The sequence below is a fragment of the Lepidothrix coronata genome, unplaced genomic scaffold (genome assembly GCF_001604755.1).
Source record: "Lepidothrix coronata isolate B3197 unplaced genomic scaffold, Lepidothrix_coronata-1.0 Scaffold6, whole genome shotgun sequence".
Taxonomy (NCBI): domain Eukaryota; kingdom Metazoa; phylum Chordata; class Aves; order Passeriformes; family Pipridae; genus Lepidothrix; species Lepidothrix coronata.
In genome coordinates, this window is record NW_016690186.1 from 2,391,200 (window position 1) to 2,404,941 (window position 13,742).

At 36.1% G+C, this 13,742-nt stretch overlaps 1 protein-coding gene across 3 annotated transcripts in view; it reads right to left on the reverse strand.

Moving 5' to 3' along the window:
• SNTG1 (syntrophin gamma 1) overlaps positions 1-13,742 on the reverse strand; it is a 341,564-nt gene that overhangs the window by 157,038 nt on the left and 170,784 nt on the right. For all 3 annotated transcript variants that reach the window (XM_017833684.1, XM_017833693.1, XM_017833674.1), the window contains exons 2-3: positions 11,817-11,871; positions 1,373-1,507 (exon numbers count right to left, since the gene is read on the reverse strand). In XM_017833684.1, coding sequence (XP_017689173.1) covers positions 1,373-1,507; positions 11,817-11,843 — 162 coding nt within the window. In that variant the 5' untranslated portion in view covers positions 11,844-11,871. The remainder of the gene's footprint in view (positions 1-1,372; positions 1,508-11,816; positions 11,872-13,742) is intronic.

The window sequence follows — 13,742 nt, forward strand, 5'->3', positions numbered from 1 at the left end:
CTACTACAACTTGAGCTTCAACTCATAACTTCTTTCTATGCTGGCTGTTAGATGTCCCCTCTATTTAGGAACAGCACATTCTGATTGGTAAAAGAAGCGTATATACTCCACATAAAGGACACAGACCTGTGTTAGTAAACAGTATTTGTACAGCGTGAAATGGTCAAAAGCTAATGTCAGATTTGTCATGCAAATAAACCCAGATTGTATGGAGACAGTGTAGGCAGTGTCTTCCTCTTGTTTCAGACAAAAGCTCTGAAACTTTCACCTGGAGATATTCATAATCCTGAGATAGATTATTTGATATATTTTCCATTAATCTTCCACACTGTTAGAACTGCTAACATTCTACCAATTTATTTCTTATTTCTGCTTTGTTTCTTTTTATTTTACTTGTTTTTAGAGATATAGGTGTGTGATAACAGCAGCAATTAAATAATAAAACAGACAGACATAATAACATTCACATAACATTTGCATACACAGATATTACACTACTACGCCTCACAAGACTTAACATAAAATCCTATGATAATCTTATTTAGCTCAAAGGAATAGCAGAATGTTTATGATAGTTTCCCATAAATCTTAAAAATATCTCTACAAAACATAATTACAGTATCTATAAAAGTCTATAGAAATGAATGCTAAATGGTTTCTATTATTTTTTAGCTATCTCTTCATATTAAATTAAAACTTACCATTACAATAGTACTAAAACCTACAATATATAAAAATTATATAAAAATTTACACATCTTCCAAATAACTGTCTACAAAGCTCAGCTTCTTATGCACAAGATTCAATATGGTGCTTAAATCAGAAATCTGACACATCATGTAAAAACAGTAATACATAAAACACACTATTACTGTTCCATCCATGATGTGCTGGTAAAACTAGTGACCCTCACAGCACGCATGAAATCTAGTGCTGTGCTACCATAGGAAGCAATCAAAGCAACAGAGGATAGAAGATAATTCCTCTACCAGCAAAGCCCTGCCACAACTATCTTATCAACTCCACAGGCTCAGATACCTAAGTACATGGAGGTATCTGTACTCCCTGCAAAAACCACTGCTCATGTCATTTCTCCTGCATTCAATTGCTCCAGTACCCAAGGGTGAGTTAAGAGAAACAATACCATACTCACACATATAATTTATCATCTTATTGCTGCTTTAGATGAATACTGCTAATATTTACTTGCAAAAGATGATATATTAAAACACACTTGGTGTTAACAGTATAAAATGAAATAGCAAACCATGGGAGTAAATGCATACATATGTGTATATGCACTTGCACACATGTACACACTATTTTTTTGTTTTGTAAAGAACATCTTAAAGAAGAAATAAAAACTACTTACACCAGAATAGAAAGGCTCACCAGACACACAGATCACATCCTGCTCCTGGATCATCAAAATATCTTTGGCTAAGTGCAGTCGCACTTTGAAAGGCTCCTGGTTACCATCCTGCAGCAAACAAACCCCTGTCTTTGTCTTCAAAGGAAGGAATAAAGAAAAAAAAGTTTGTTTCAGTTAGCACTTTGCATTGCTAGAGGTGATATAGTTGAGAGATAGGTACAGTTACCATAAATACATTAACAATTATCTAAAACTATTTCCAGCAATCACTGTATTTACTGTGTTTAGACTACAAGAGAACAATGGTTACAGGAGCATATAGTGAAGGCAGATTTTGCAATAATAAGGTGCTATTTCACTGATGATGAAATTGTGTTGAATTGATGAAATTTGAAGTTTCAAATTTCTTCAGATCAGCTGTGCTCTTACTTTCCATCTTTGTATTAAATGTTGCCACCTCACTTGAACGTGAAGTAAAGGCTAATGCTCCACGTATTACACCAATTTTGACACAAACACATACGATGACATCTCCAAACTAGCCAGATGTGAGCACCAACAGCTACATGAACCAATTGCATAGATACAGATATATATGTATCCACATATGTATCTCAGAAGAAAATTCACATATAAATAGTATTTAAAATCTTGGACTCATCAGTGCCAATAAGAAAACTTTCACTGTCTTTATAGAGGTCAGATTTCAATCCACCACCTGTAAGAAGCTGGCTTAAGAGGAGATCAAGGAAACAAAAGCATTTATGTGAACTTTAAGTGCCAAGGTTGACCTGGCTGAATCTGAGGTCTCTTTCTCAGACAAGAGTTTAAAAGAGGATTTGGAAGTTCTCCCCATAATGTGCTCTGATACTTTACATCCATAGCATGGAGAGAACAAACACAAGTATGGAACTGACAGTAGGCAACTGGCAGAAGAGAAGTTTAAATCTGTCTCATGAGGCTTTAAAAGAGGTGGAAAGGTCGAGGACAACCTTTAAATAGCTTTATACAATGTTCTCCACTCACAAACTGTTCTGTCACTTCTACTCCATACTGAACACTCAAACTTTGGAATCGTTTTTCCTTGGATGCTGGGAGCAAATGTGTATAACTCAGCTATGACTTTGAAAGTGGCTCTGACATCGTTTTTATTCTTTTTAAACTAAATAAGAAGAAATAAAAATTAAGAATTCTATGCATTGAAATCACACTGGGGTCAGTGAAAGCTCTAGTCAAAAGTCATCATACACCCTTTTCCTAATATTAAGGTGTCTTTTTAAAAAAAAAAAAACAGAATGAGAGAGAAACTGTTTGACATGCACAGACAAAATAAATGGATCACAAAAGGAGTTCGGTTTTCAATACCACTGAAAAATGCCCTCTCATACATAAAAATGTTACAATATTAAAATAAAGACAGAATGGTTCTATCCTTGTAACTTCTGCTTTACAAACTAAGATGCCTCCTTGCTCCACAGAGTTGTGAAGTAAGCAGTAAGTGACAATGGTAGTTGAACAATGTGGGCTGTAAATAAGTATGGTCAAATAAAAGGGGCTAGTTACCACTTATATAATGTCTTCTGCAGAAGTTTGTAAATGTGTCTTTCCTCCTCTTTGGATAACTGGCAATAGAATAAATTCTGCATCTCATACATTGAGTATAGCAACTCTGACTTACTTGACTTCACATTTCTGATTTGGTCAATAACCTTATAAAATTTCCAGAGTGTTTCTACAGAAGCAAAGTGCCTTCTTTGGGGGAATTAGAGTCAGATAACCACAGCAGACACAGTTAGCCATTAGAATAAAATTAAAATTCAAGTCAGTTTCTAAATGCATGTGGGCTGAGCTTTTTCAGTCTGAACAAGGAAATCAAGCTTGGGAACAGCAAAATATTTTGGCCCTTGGAAAGACTGATCACACACGCTCAGGGACCTTATTTACATCAGACACTCTAAAATGTAATGAACCACTTAACTGTTGTTGGGCTTTATGAAAGCTGGTTTATGATACAGTCCAAAATTAAATCTTACATTATACTACCTCCTTCCCTCTCCTATCTGAAAGCAGCATTAACAACCACATAAAGGAGAAGAATGCAGTGGAGTTTCTTTAGGTAGCTTCAAAAAAAGACCTTGTGAACAAAGATTGGGATTTAATTATTTGGTTTAATTTTTGTCTCCTGAAATTTATTTTTTTTTCTGCTCTCGCCCAACCCCTTCAAAGCATCCCATAAACTGAATCAAATAAAGATATCAGCTCCTGAATCCTTATCCAGAGCTGGAACTTAGGGAAGACAAACTGTATATATAATTTCATGTAAATTGCTGTGCACGTCACAATTTTCATTCATGTGACCCCAGCAAAACTATTCTCATTGAAGGGACACCAACTGTCTAGCCTATACCCCTGCCCTCTCTTACTCTTGAAGAGCTTAGATGAGTGTGTGTGCGTGTGCGTGGTGTGGGGGTGCAGGGCTATGGCTGGTGTTAGCTTTTGTTCCTGGTACTAATTTTTAAGACGCTTCCTGTGGGGGTGTGCTAAAATTCTTCCTTTCAAGCCTTCTCCATTTCACTAATAGAGGGCCCTACCCCTGGCTTGCAGCAATAAAACAGCACAGGGCACATCAGCTGAGCTACTGTCACCGTCAGTGTGAGGTCATGCAAGGCATCCCCTTGTGTTCAAGTGTGTGATACACTGCATTACCTTACAGCAGACATGGACAGAGAAGCACAGTTCAGCTGATAACAGTTTGTTAAGCTAATACAACCTGACTGTATCTTTAAGCCTGAATCACCAACAACATTGCCTTATATATAGAGTTTGGCACCTGATGGGAAGAAAACAGAGTGTTTGAAGTCGCAAATTTTTATGAAATGGATGAGGTGTGTTAAGGAAGGCATAGGGAAGCAATATAAAGCAGGGGAAAAAAAAGAGTTTCCATATGGGAGAAGAACCTGTGACTTCAAGCAAAAGCAGTGATGAAGAAAGGTAGAGGCACCCAAGTAACAGATGCGGTGAATTTTGCACCTGCACAATGCTGCCTCTGCCATCTCTTTCTATATCCTTTTAAACTGAGTTAGACAAGAACAATGATGTGGCAAGAGCTGATGTTCTTGGAACTCCTTACAGTTCCTGAACTAATATAAATACAAAAGGGGTTGAAAACTGATCCCCCTTTGCTTTGCCACACCAATCTGTAGTGAACTTTCTGCTTAAGGTCACTATTAGAGAACAGTACAGGCTGGCAGAACCCTTAGGGTAGACTGCTTCTCTAAATAATATGGTTACACTCTGATCATTATTAGCAACAAAGCAGTGAAAAAAGGCCATTTAAAAATCTTTTCCAATTATACCCTGACTTACAGCACATTGTCCATATGTGCTGTGTATAAGATCTGTCCCTAATAACTTTTCTAAAAGGAATTTAGAAATTCTTACATACTAAAGACAGCTTAGTGCAATATATACGGCCTTAACAAATATTTAAGAATTAATTTAAGAGGAAACACAAATGAAAACTGCAGTTTATACATTTATGCTAGCAGCAGTCTCTACCAAACACATATCAAAATAAATACTGTAGAAAAAACATCTTTAAAGTTATCTGTTGATTTAGAAGTCAACTTCCTATATAAAATTTTTTTTCTAAATTTTTTTGGCCTAAATAAGTCTGCTGGCAGATTTTCTGTTGAAGAACTTTTTTTTTTATTTGTTTTTTTTGGTTTCTTGTCATTTATGACAAAAAAAATTCTAAAACATTTTCTGTGTTGTTCTAGAGGAGACTTAGCATTTCAGGCAATTTTAAATAGTCATAATTAGTTTTCAAGACACAGATATCTTTTCATCTATACTATTTTATCTGTCTTCTGCCTTACATTAATAAAACAATTTATTTAGCTTTGCTCCTTTATTTTCACAGCAGTAGGAAGACTTAAACAGATATCCCAGAATAGTTTAGTCCACGAACTAGTTGAAGAAAGGAAGATAGGAAAAAAAATCTCAGCACATTTTCTAAGCAAGGTGACCTGGATTTTTAGTTTCTTTTTATCGATATGTCCTAAAATAAGCTAAAACTCTTCAACTCAGTTTTAAGTCCTGAAATTTATTTCTACTATCAAAAACCTGATACCAGTAAGGAGAATGGGTTTCAGAGACTGTCTTAAAAGTGTATGTAGTTCCTTCAGATTAATATCTACCCTTTTGGATGCTTATTTGAACTGAGGCTGACCCCTGAGTATTTGGAGATATGCCTGTCACTGCTTTATAATCACAAGTACAAGAATAAAAAAAGCAACTGAATCAGAGGCTTAAGAAAGTAATGGCAATGGATTCAAGAGGTAGGAATACGTGTCAGAACCATATAAAGGATGTTTTTAAAATGGTCCAGCTACACATTTTGTGGAGGTGTTGCTAGATTAAGTGAAAAGCACTTATATTGTCAAAAATTGGAATGTAGCCCAGACACACTGGGATGTGTTCAGCTTGTCATTCAGAGCCTCTTCTATCAGATATCAACATTTTCCAATCCAAAGGACACCAAGTCCATTCCTGCATATGGATTGTACACTCCAATCTGAAAGAACTGTAGAAAAATTCTGAATTTGGACTTGAACTTATTTTTATTTAATTTGTCAAGTATTTGCCAGGTAAGTGTTTGGCTGTGGTATTTTTCACAAGTGATTTTCTTGAATGAATAAAGTCTCCTAGAGAAAGTCCTTGTTTCACACAGTCTGTAATTCAATGTGTAAATTAGGCATTTGGAAAAATATATATATATTTATGTAAGTATATATATATATATGAGTTTCTTACTGAACTAAGGTAATTTTTATTAGAGCAAAAACTTTCATTTTCTGACCCTATAAGGACGCCACTTTGATTTCTGAAATACCAATGAGCTTACTGAGACTAGAGAGTTGAGGTTAAGAGGTAAGTTTACATAAAATTAAAGGCTATTATGAGAACATGCACATTTCCTCAAATTTACTTCACCCACTATATGACACTCTAACAGGCATTGTAATTACCAGTCATTTTCCATCTTGTTATTTTGGGATTAAATTATGAGTTGAAATTTCATTTTTAGAAAAATCCCAGAAACCCAAGGTTTTAAAAGTCCCAGTATTGCTATTTAATAGGATTTATAAACAAAGGAAAACAGCAGCTCAGGTTGAAATGTGTAAATCATAAAATAGCATAAAGGTGACTAGACATGGACCAAAAAATATGTGTAACAGGCTTTAGGGAAGAAAGCCAGGAGGAAGTCAAAATATGGCTTAAAAATATGGCTTAAAAATATGGCTTAAAAATATGGCTTAAAACACATTCTGTGAAAAGAAAGAAAAAACACCAAAAAATCAAGCAACTAGATGGATGTTGAAACAAAAGTCACTAAACCTCTGATTATCACAATGTATCAAATTATAAGGTTTGTGAAGTCAACAAGAATATTCATAGAATTCATAAAGCAGAGGAAACACAAAAAGTTTACCAATTCAAACTAATCCTTCAAACAAACAATGGACAGTACTGTGAAAACAGATTAATAGATTAAAAGCATGAAAATGAATGGGGCATTTATTAACTTAAATAAGTTTGATGTTATATTCAGGGGAAAAAAAAAGTCAAGCTATTAGAAGTAAAGAATGAGATATCAAAAGTTAGAATATTAGAAAAGTTAGAAAGCTGTTCATGCAGCTTGTTCCTAAAGTACATGGAAAATATGAACTTAAAAAAAACATTAAAAAGTATCTTGGGGAAAATGTCCTTATGCATTATAATCATCCCAAGTCTGCAATTTCATCAGAAGGGTACTTTCACCGCGGAGGACAGTATTATGTCAGAGACTGAGGTTATCTTCCAAGAGATAGTTTTCAGAATATAGAATAAGGTCAAGCAAGTACAGGAGAGCATTTAAAGAACCCCGTGACTTCATGATTTATGCCCTTGTAAAGTTCAGAAAGCTCAGGATAAAGGGTAAAAGAGGAAGTGGTTAGTCTTATGGTTTAGAAATTGTTAAGTACAAGAAAAAGTAAAATTGGTACATTTGCTGATCAGTGAGGGAAAGAGCATGGAATATAGAATAATCAAATATGAAACAGTGAAAAACTTCCCACAACTAACAAGCGGAGAAACCACCAAAAAAAAAATAATTTTCCCCTCCTTAGATACCAGATAGTTTTCCTTAAAAGAAAATGTGTGTATGTGTGTAAGGCCTCCTCTTTCTGTAGTGCCTTTTAAATTGTCTAGCATAGAAGGTATTTTTTTGCAGAATAAAACTACTTTACAATGCCTTGAAAGGCAGCACAGCCTAAAGATAAGATGCTTAGGGGAGAAAGTAATTATTAGGACCATAGGAATCATCTTTAGATTGACAAGAAACTCTATCTGTCTACATATATGTGTTTAAGCTCTATTATAGCACTGACTGTACCATTCAGGCCTGCAGAAGGAACTTGGGCACAAAGCGCACATGCAGGTACCTACAAGCACACAAGACCATTTCACTGTCCAAATCCCACTAGTAGACACCACAAAAAATAAGGGATGCATGAAAGCATCAGTACTGTGGAAGAACTAAGATTCCCTCAGGGACACCCAATGCACTAGAGCAGCAGATATTTAGAATGAATGAAAAAAAATTGACTATGTCATGAACACTAAAAGCCGTGCTTTCGCCTCAGTGTATCTATGTGGAATATTTTGGTTTTATGCTAATCAGAACACAGCTCAAATCATTTACTGCCACTAGTAAGGATGGAAGTATCAACAAGAATCTGAGCTCCAGCTGTCATTTTGGGAGAGTGATCTCAGTTCTACAGTGGTGGTTGTTACAGCACTGGGAAGGGTGATAAGATACTCAGACGAAAGGAAGCAAAAAGGGGAAGAAGAGGAATATCAAATAGTCCAGATGCTTCATGACAACTTTTATCGCCATTATCCAAAACTGTTCAGTAACTATTTTGGCATAGAAGACCAGAGATATTTTTCCAAGATATGTAGTACGATTGAGAATTTGATACAGTAGGGGATGGAGGGGATAGAAGCCTGAAAGTTTTGAATGTACCAACTAGTTAACAAATTAAACAAAATTACCTTAAGCAAAGTGTACAGCTACCTTATGTTTCATGTCAATAGTTGAAATAAATAAAATAATATCAAAATCTTTGTGGCTTGGAGTGACTAAACTATTGCCAAAGATGTGCCAAGATGGAATAGAATCACAAGTTAATTAAGGATACAGTGCCACAATGGTATTTTCCTTTGTCACTATCATCACTTTCCTAAGCTCAAGCACCAGATGAAGTTTTGGTGACAAATCTGGCAAATTTTAAGGTATTAAGGAAATTTTTTTTAAAAGTAATAGCTGAAAGGTACATATTGGGAATTGAAATACCTAATAGAATGGATGATTACACCTCATACTGACCTTGCGGAAAATCTCATTAAGTAATTAATTAATACTTGAATGGTGCAATTCGAAGTCCAAATAACACCCTGTCCAGTTCCATCAGCCTATTGAGAGCCCATTACCACAAGCTCAGAGGACTCCAGGAGCAGAATGGCAGGTGGGAAGCCAAATTATTGACTCAGAAAGGGACACTCAGTCTCTGTCCCCCGCCAGGGCTGTCCCGGGACAGCTTCAGCTCCAGTGTCAGAGTTTGAAACCCCTTATGATAAGAAAATGCCATAGCACCTCTTGTAGTGAGTCGAGGTCACTGCAAGGGAGCATGGGACACACTACAGGATGTAGTTTTGGATTGCACCAGAGCTAACATGGGATGTTTAAGGAAGGACGCAAAGGCAAGGAAAGGGATTCGATGTTTTGGGGAGGAACAAGTATGGGAAAACAAAGAGTTATGGGAAAAAAAGTGGTTGGTCATATGTAGTTTTCTCATCAGTGTCCTTGTCCGACCATGCCCTGAGCCGGATCTACGCAGTCTGTCCTACTGTCTTTCAATTACGTTCCAATTTTTTTTCCTGGGTGAGAGATTCTATAGTGTGTGATTGTGTGTGCGCGTGTGTGTGTGTGTGTGTATGTGAGAGAGAGAGAGATAGTCTGTACCAGCAGCTGCAGACAGGGTGAGGCCTCAAGGGCCTATGAAAACCAGGATTCAAGGGTAGCTGCTGGGCACACTGTCTGGAAGGACATTTGGAGGCATCCACAGTGTACATAGACATATATTTTCAGTCCTGCTCAGCCAGAGAGAGTAACAGGATGAAGTTGTCGCTGTCTGTGCAAGTGCTCTGTGTGTTGGTACGTGATCTGTGTGGCTGGTCATGTACATAAGTATATACATATATATGGATACATGTAGTGTATTTGTGTGCCCTGTCTGCATATGCCTATTGGGAATACATCTTCACCCTCACTACTGTCTGAACCTGGGCATACAGAGCTGCAGCATGCTCTGCTCTCGTGGGCTTTTAGATCCAGCTCACTGTATCCTCCCCCAAGCAAAAATCAAAGTAGACGGAGCGTTACAATGATAGTGTTAAAGTTTCAGTTAAAAATTATACTATGTGCAAGTATAAGGCTGCTGATAATTTATTTAGACATAGGCGTTTGATGAAAGCCGATTGAAAGTCTGTATAAACTTCAGTTTGGGAGGAAAGAGGTAGATCGTAGTCTCAGAAGTGACACCACTGACCCTGTAGCACAAAGCCCATTTTACACAAAGCATATAAATGAGTTGAATCCACCTCATTTAATTTTATTAATCTAAAAGCTACAGGAGCCTCCTTAGGACCTCCAGATTATGAAGCTTTTTTAGGATGTGTGGAATCATCCTCTCCTTCCCTTGTCTGTCATGGAAGCTCCAACAAAGTAGTTGATTTTTTAAAGAGATACATTTGAAATCAATGCCTCCTTAGAAGTTAGATACAGAATGAAATAGATCTGTTAATGTACTTGCATTGTAAAAACTAAGACAGGACGCGTACGCCAAGTCATCTTCCTGTGGCTGCCCGTGTCATTACTGCTGCTGGGCACAGGCTGAAGTTAATTGCCACTAAATAATCTCTACTAGTGTACAGTTTAAAGAATAACAACATAAAAAAATTCTATGAAAATTATAGCTGCCTCTCTTCCTGAATAAGTGCATTCAAAAAGAAATCATAAAACCTAAACCAAAATGCCCTTAATTACATGCTTTAACTTTTAATCAGCCACAAAGTGGTCACAAAGTTGAAGTAGATGATCATTGCAGGTACCTTTCAACCAAAAATATTCTATTCAGAAAAACAAACCTAAAAACTAATAAGAATGCTTTCTTCCATGCAAATAATCTGGGATACATTGCTATATAATTTAGACTGTGCATGGATTTTCTGAGGTATTAAAGCCTGACATGTACCACCCTGGACAAGCATCACAGTATTCTTTCCCAAAGACAAGTTTCACTTTAATATTAGTTTTTGACCCTACTACTCCTTTCAGAATGTCATCATGATTTAAGGTTCTTTAGCCTGCTTATTTTCTCTTCTCCCCTGATTTACTCCAATGGATTCTCAAATCACAGTTGGTTTTACCCGCGGTTAGTTCTTGGTTCTCCTGCTGTTCCCATCCCTTCACACTTGAAGTTCTAGCCAGTTTTCTTGTTCCAAGTCCTAACTTCCTAAATACTTTGTGGTTTTCTGTGTATAGGTAACTGTCTTGATTTTTTAATTATAATAATGCATTGACATCATTACACAATTTGGTATAAATGGTTCTTGATGTGTCTGAATTGCTGAAGTTGTTAAAACCATGTTAAAAGAACTTGTTCACAAAAAATCACTGCATAATAGGATGCCCTTTTTAACATCTACACATACATTTCATTTGCTTTCTTTAAGGCAAAGTTAGTATGAACACAGAAAGCAAAGCACTTCCCTCATCTCTAGTGGAGGTAGACTGACGTACTTTGCATTGACATTATGAAACTATACCTATTTTAGGCAAAAATTACTCTCTTACCTCATTAAATCTAAATGGAACTGCTTTTCATTTTGATCATCTTCACAGCTTCTTTTCTCTCCCAACCGACCTTTTTCCCATACTTTTACACATCCCCCTTGGTTCTGCTGAGCAGCACCAGACAGATTTCTGACTCCATTGATGTTTTTCTTTGTGTACAGGCTTTCAGCTATAAACACTTCATGAAGAGCAAAGCTCACACAAAACATAGCTACCTGCACCTACATTGTGCCTAAAGAGATACATTGTAACAGAAAGAGGTGAGGTCTAGTAATGAATACACCTGGAAAAATTCTTTCATCTTCTACTACAAAGCCTATCTGCCACCATGAAGTGACTAGATGAATAACTTATTGTTGATTATATAATTCCTAAAATTTCAGGAAAAAAAGGTTAAAAAAAGACTATTGCATCTAAAAAGGATTAAAAGTTCATTGAGTTTTCATTCTACTATTGTTTCAAAAGAAAAATATCTGATCCTACCTCTTCACAGGCAGTCCTGAAATCCATGTGCTATGACACAGCAAGTGATATTTGTCTAAAATGGAGAGAAAGATTTCATTAGAATGAAAAAGCAAAGCATAAAAGTTATCTGTCTGAGCTGAGCAGTTGCAGTTCTCATTGTTAGGTCCAGTTATAGACATATCTTAAAAGGAGAAATGATCAAAGTTGCATCGGGTTTAGGAAGCATAGGATGTTAGAAGTTGTTCCTGGTTCTTATACAGTAAACAACCTGGTTTCCTTGAATATCAACAGCTTGCAATCAACACCTCTTCCCTTTCACAGGGTATTCAAATCTACTTTTCTTACTGCAAGTTGTAAATTTCTTTTTGTTTTTGTTTGCTTGTTTGTTTGTTTGTTTTCAAAAGTAAGAGTGTACTTGGAAGTAACAAAAATAGAGACAACTAAGTTTTGTTCTTCAGAACACTCTTTTTTAAAAAATGTTGTTTTTTTTCTTTTCTGACCTAGTTGAAAACCACCTAGCACCAATACCTTTTGTCTCACGTTTTATTAATATACCTAATCTCTCCACAGAAGCCAGTGTCATTTAACAGTGTACTTACTTTGCAGAAATATTTATGAGTTGAAAAACAAATGTTAGAAAAGTCAGGAATATGTGTGAGTGCTGGCAAAATGTCACACCAAATCCTGTGATTATTACTTTGCCTGGCCTTTACCCAAAGTATTCATCCCAATGCACACTTATGCATTCATTTATTTATGTGATAAAGCCACTGGAACAGGATGTTAGCAGAGGCTAATAACAGTGTCCTGCTACTTATTCTACAATAGAAACACTCATGCATCAGTAAATAACATTTTCAGGAAACACAAAACAGTCCTGGGCAAAACAGTAATTTCATTCAATGGCTGGAAAAAACAATCATGTTACAAAATTCTCTCCATCGAGTACTTTATTGCTGTTCTGTATTAATTATGTGCTTGCAATTATTTGTATTAGTACTCAAAGTTCCAAAACAAAATTTGTCCCATTAACCTAGGTTTAAAATAAAATTTAAAAACTATACCTGACATAGTACAAAAATGTAAGTCCTAATAATTAAAACAAAGTCTCTTAATAAAATCCCGTCATTAAGTCTCTTGATTTATTTTGCTGCTCTGGATGCAGTTTTAATAAACTGAAGCATACGCACATATATGAGGTTAATGTTCTCTATTTATTGAGCTCTGCCTGGTTCACAGCCCGTGCTCTATACTAATTTCTAAGAGAGCTAGCCTAGATTGGTTAGGTTACAATTCAGGAATTTAAAAAGGACCCATCGTCATTCCTTCCTTATCAGCTTTACAAGAGCACCAAGATCCAATAAAGAACTATATCTGTAATTCTGCTCTCAAAATGCTCATAAAAAACAAGGTCACTATTACTGTCTCAAAGAATTTCTCTCTGGTGGGACAGTCATTGTGCAACAAAGTGTTTTCCTTGTAATCTTTATGACTCTTTTTTCAGCTGAGTAAGCTGAAGTGGGAAAGAGGCTTTACTCACCTTAGCAAAGTATTCTGAGGACTTCTTAGCCTTCTGGAACTATAAGAGCACGTATCTTTATAAACTGAAGTATTGCACAGTGTTCTCCTTTCTCGGGCCCTGATTATGTCAGGTCACTAATTCCTACTGCAGTCTAAAGTATATATTATGTTATGTTCTGCCTTATTAATAAAAGTTGTGAAAAGTTTGGGTTTGGGCAACTGGTTTCACAGTCAATGACAATTCCACTTTGGTTCTTTTTTTAGCTACTCTGATCTATATCTTATCTAGTCCAGGTCATTTCCAAAACTCAGTATTACTCCATTTTCTTCTTCTTTGTTGTTTTTACGTATTATGCATTTATTTGCTTATATCAGAAATATTTGTATTATCACATAGAAGAACATTCAAGAACAGCTAGGCCT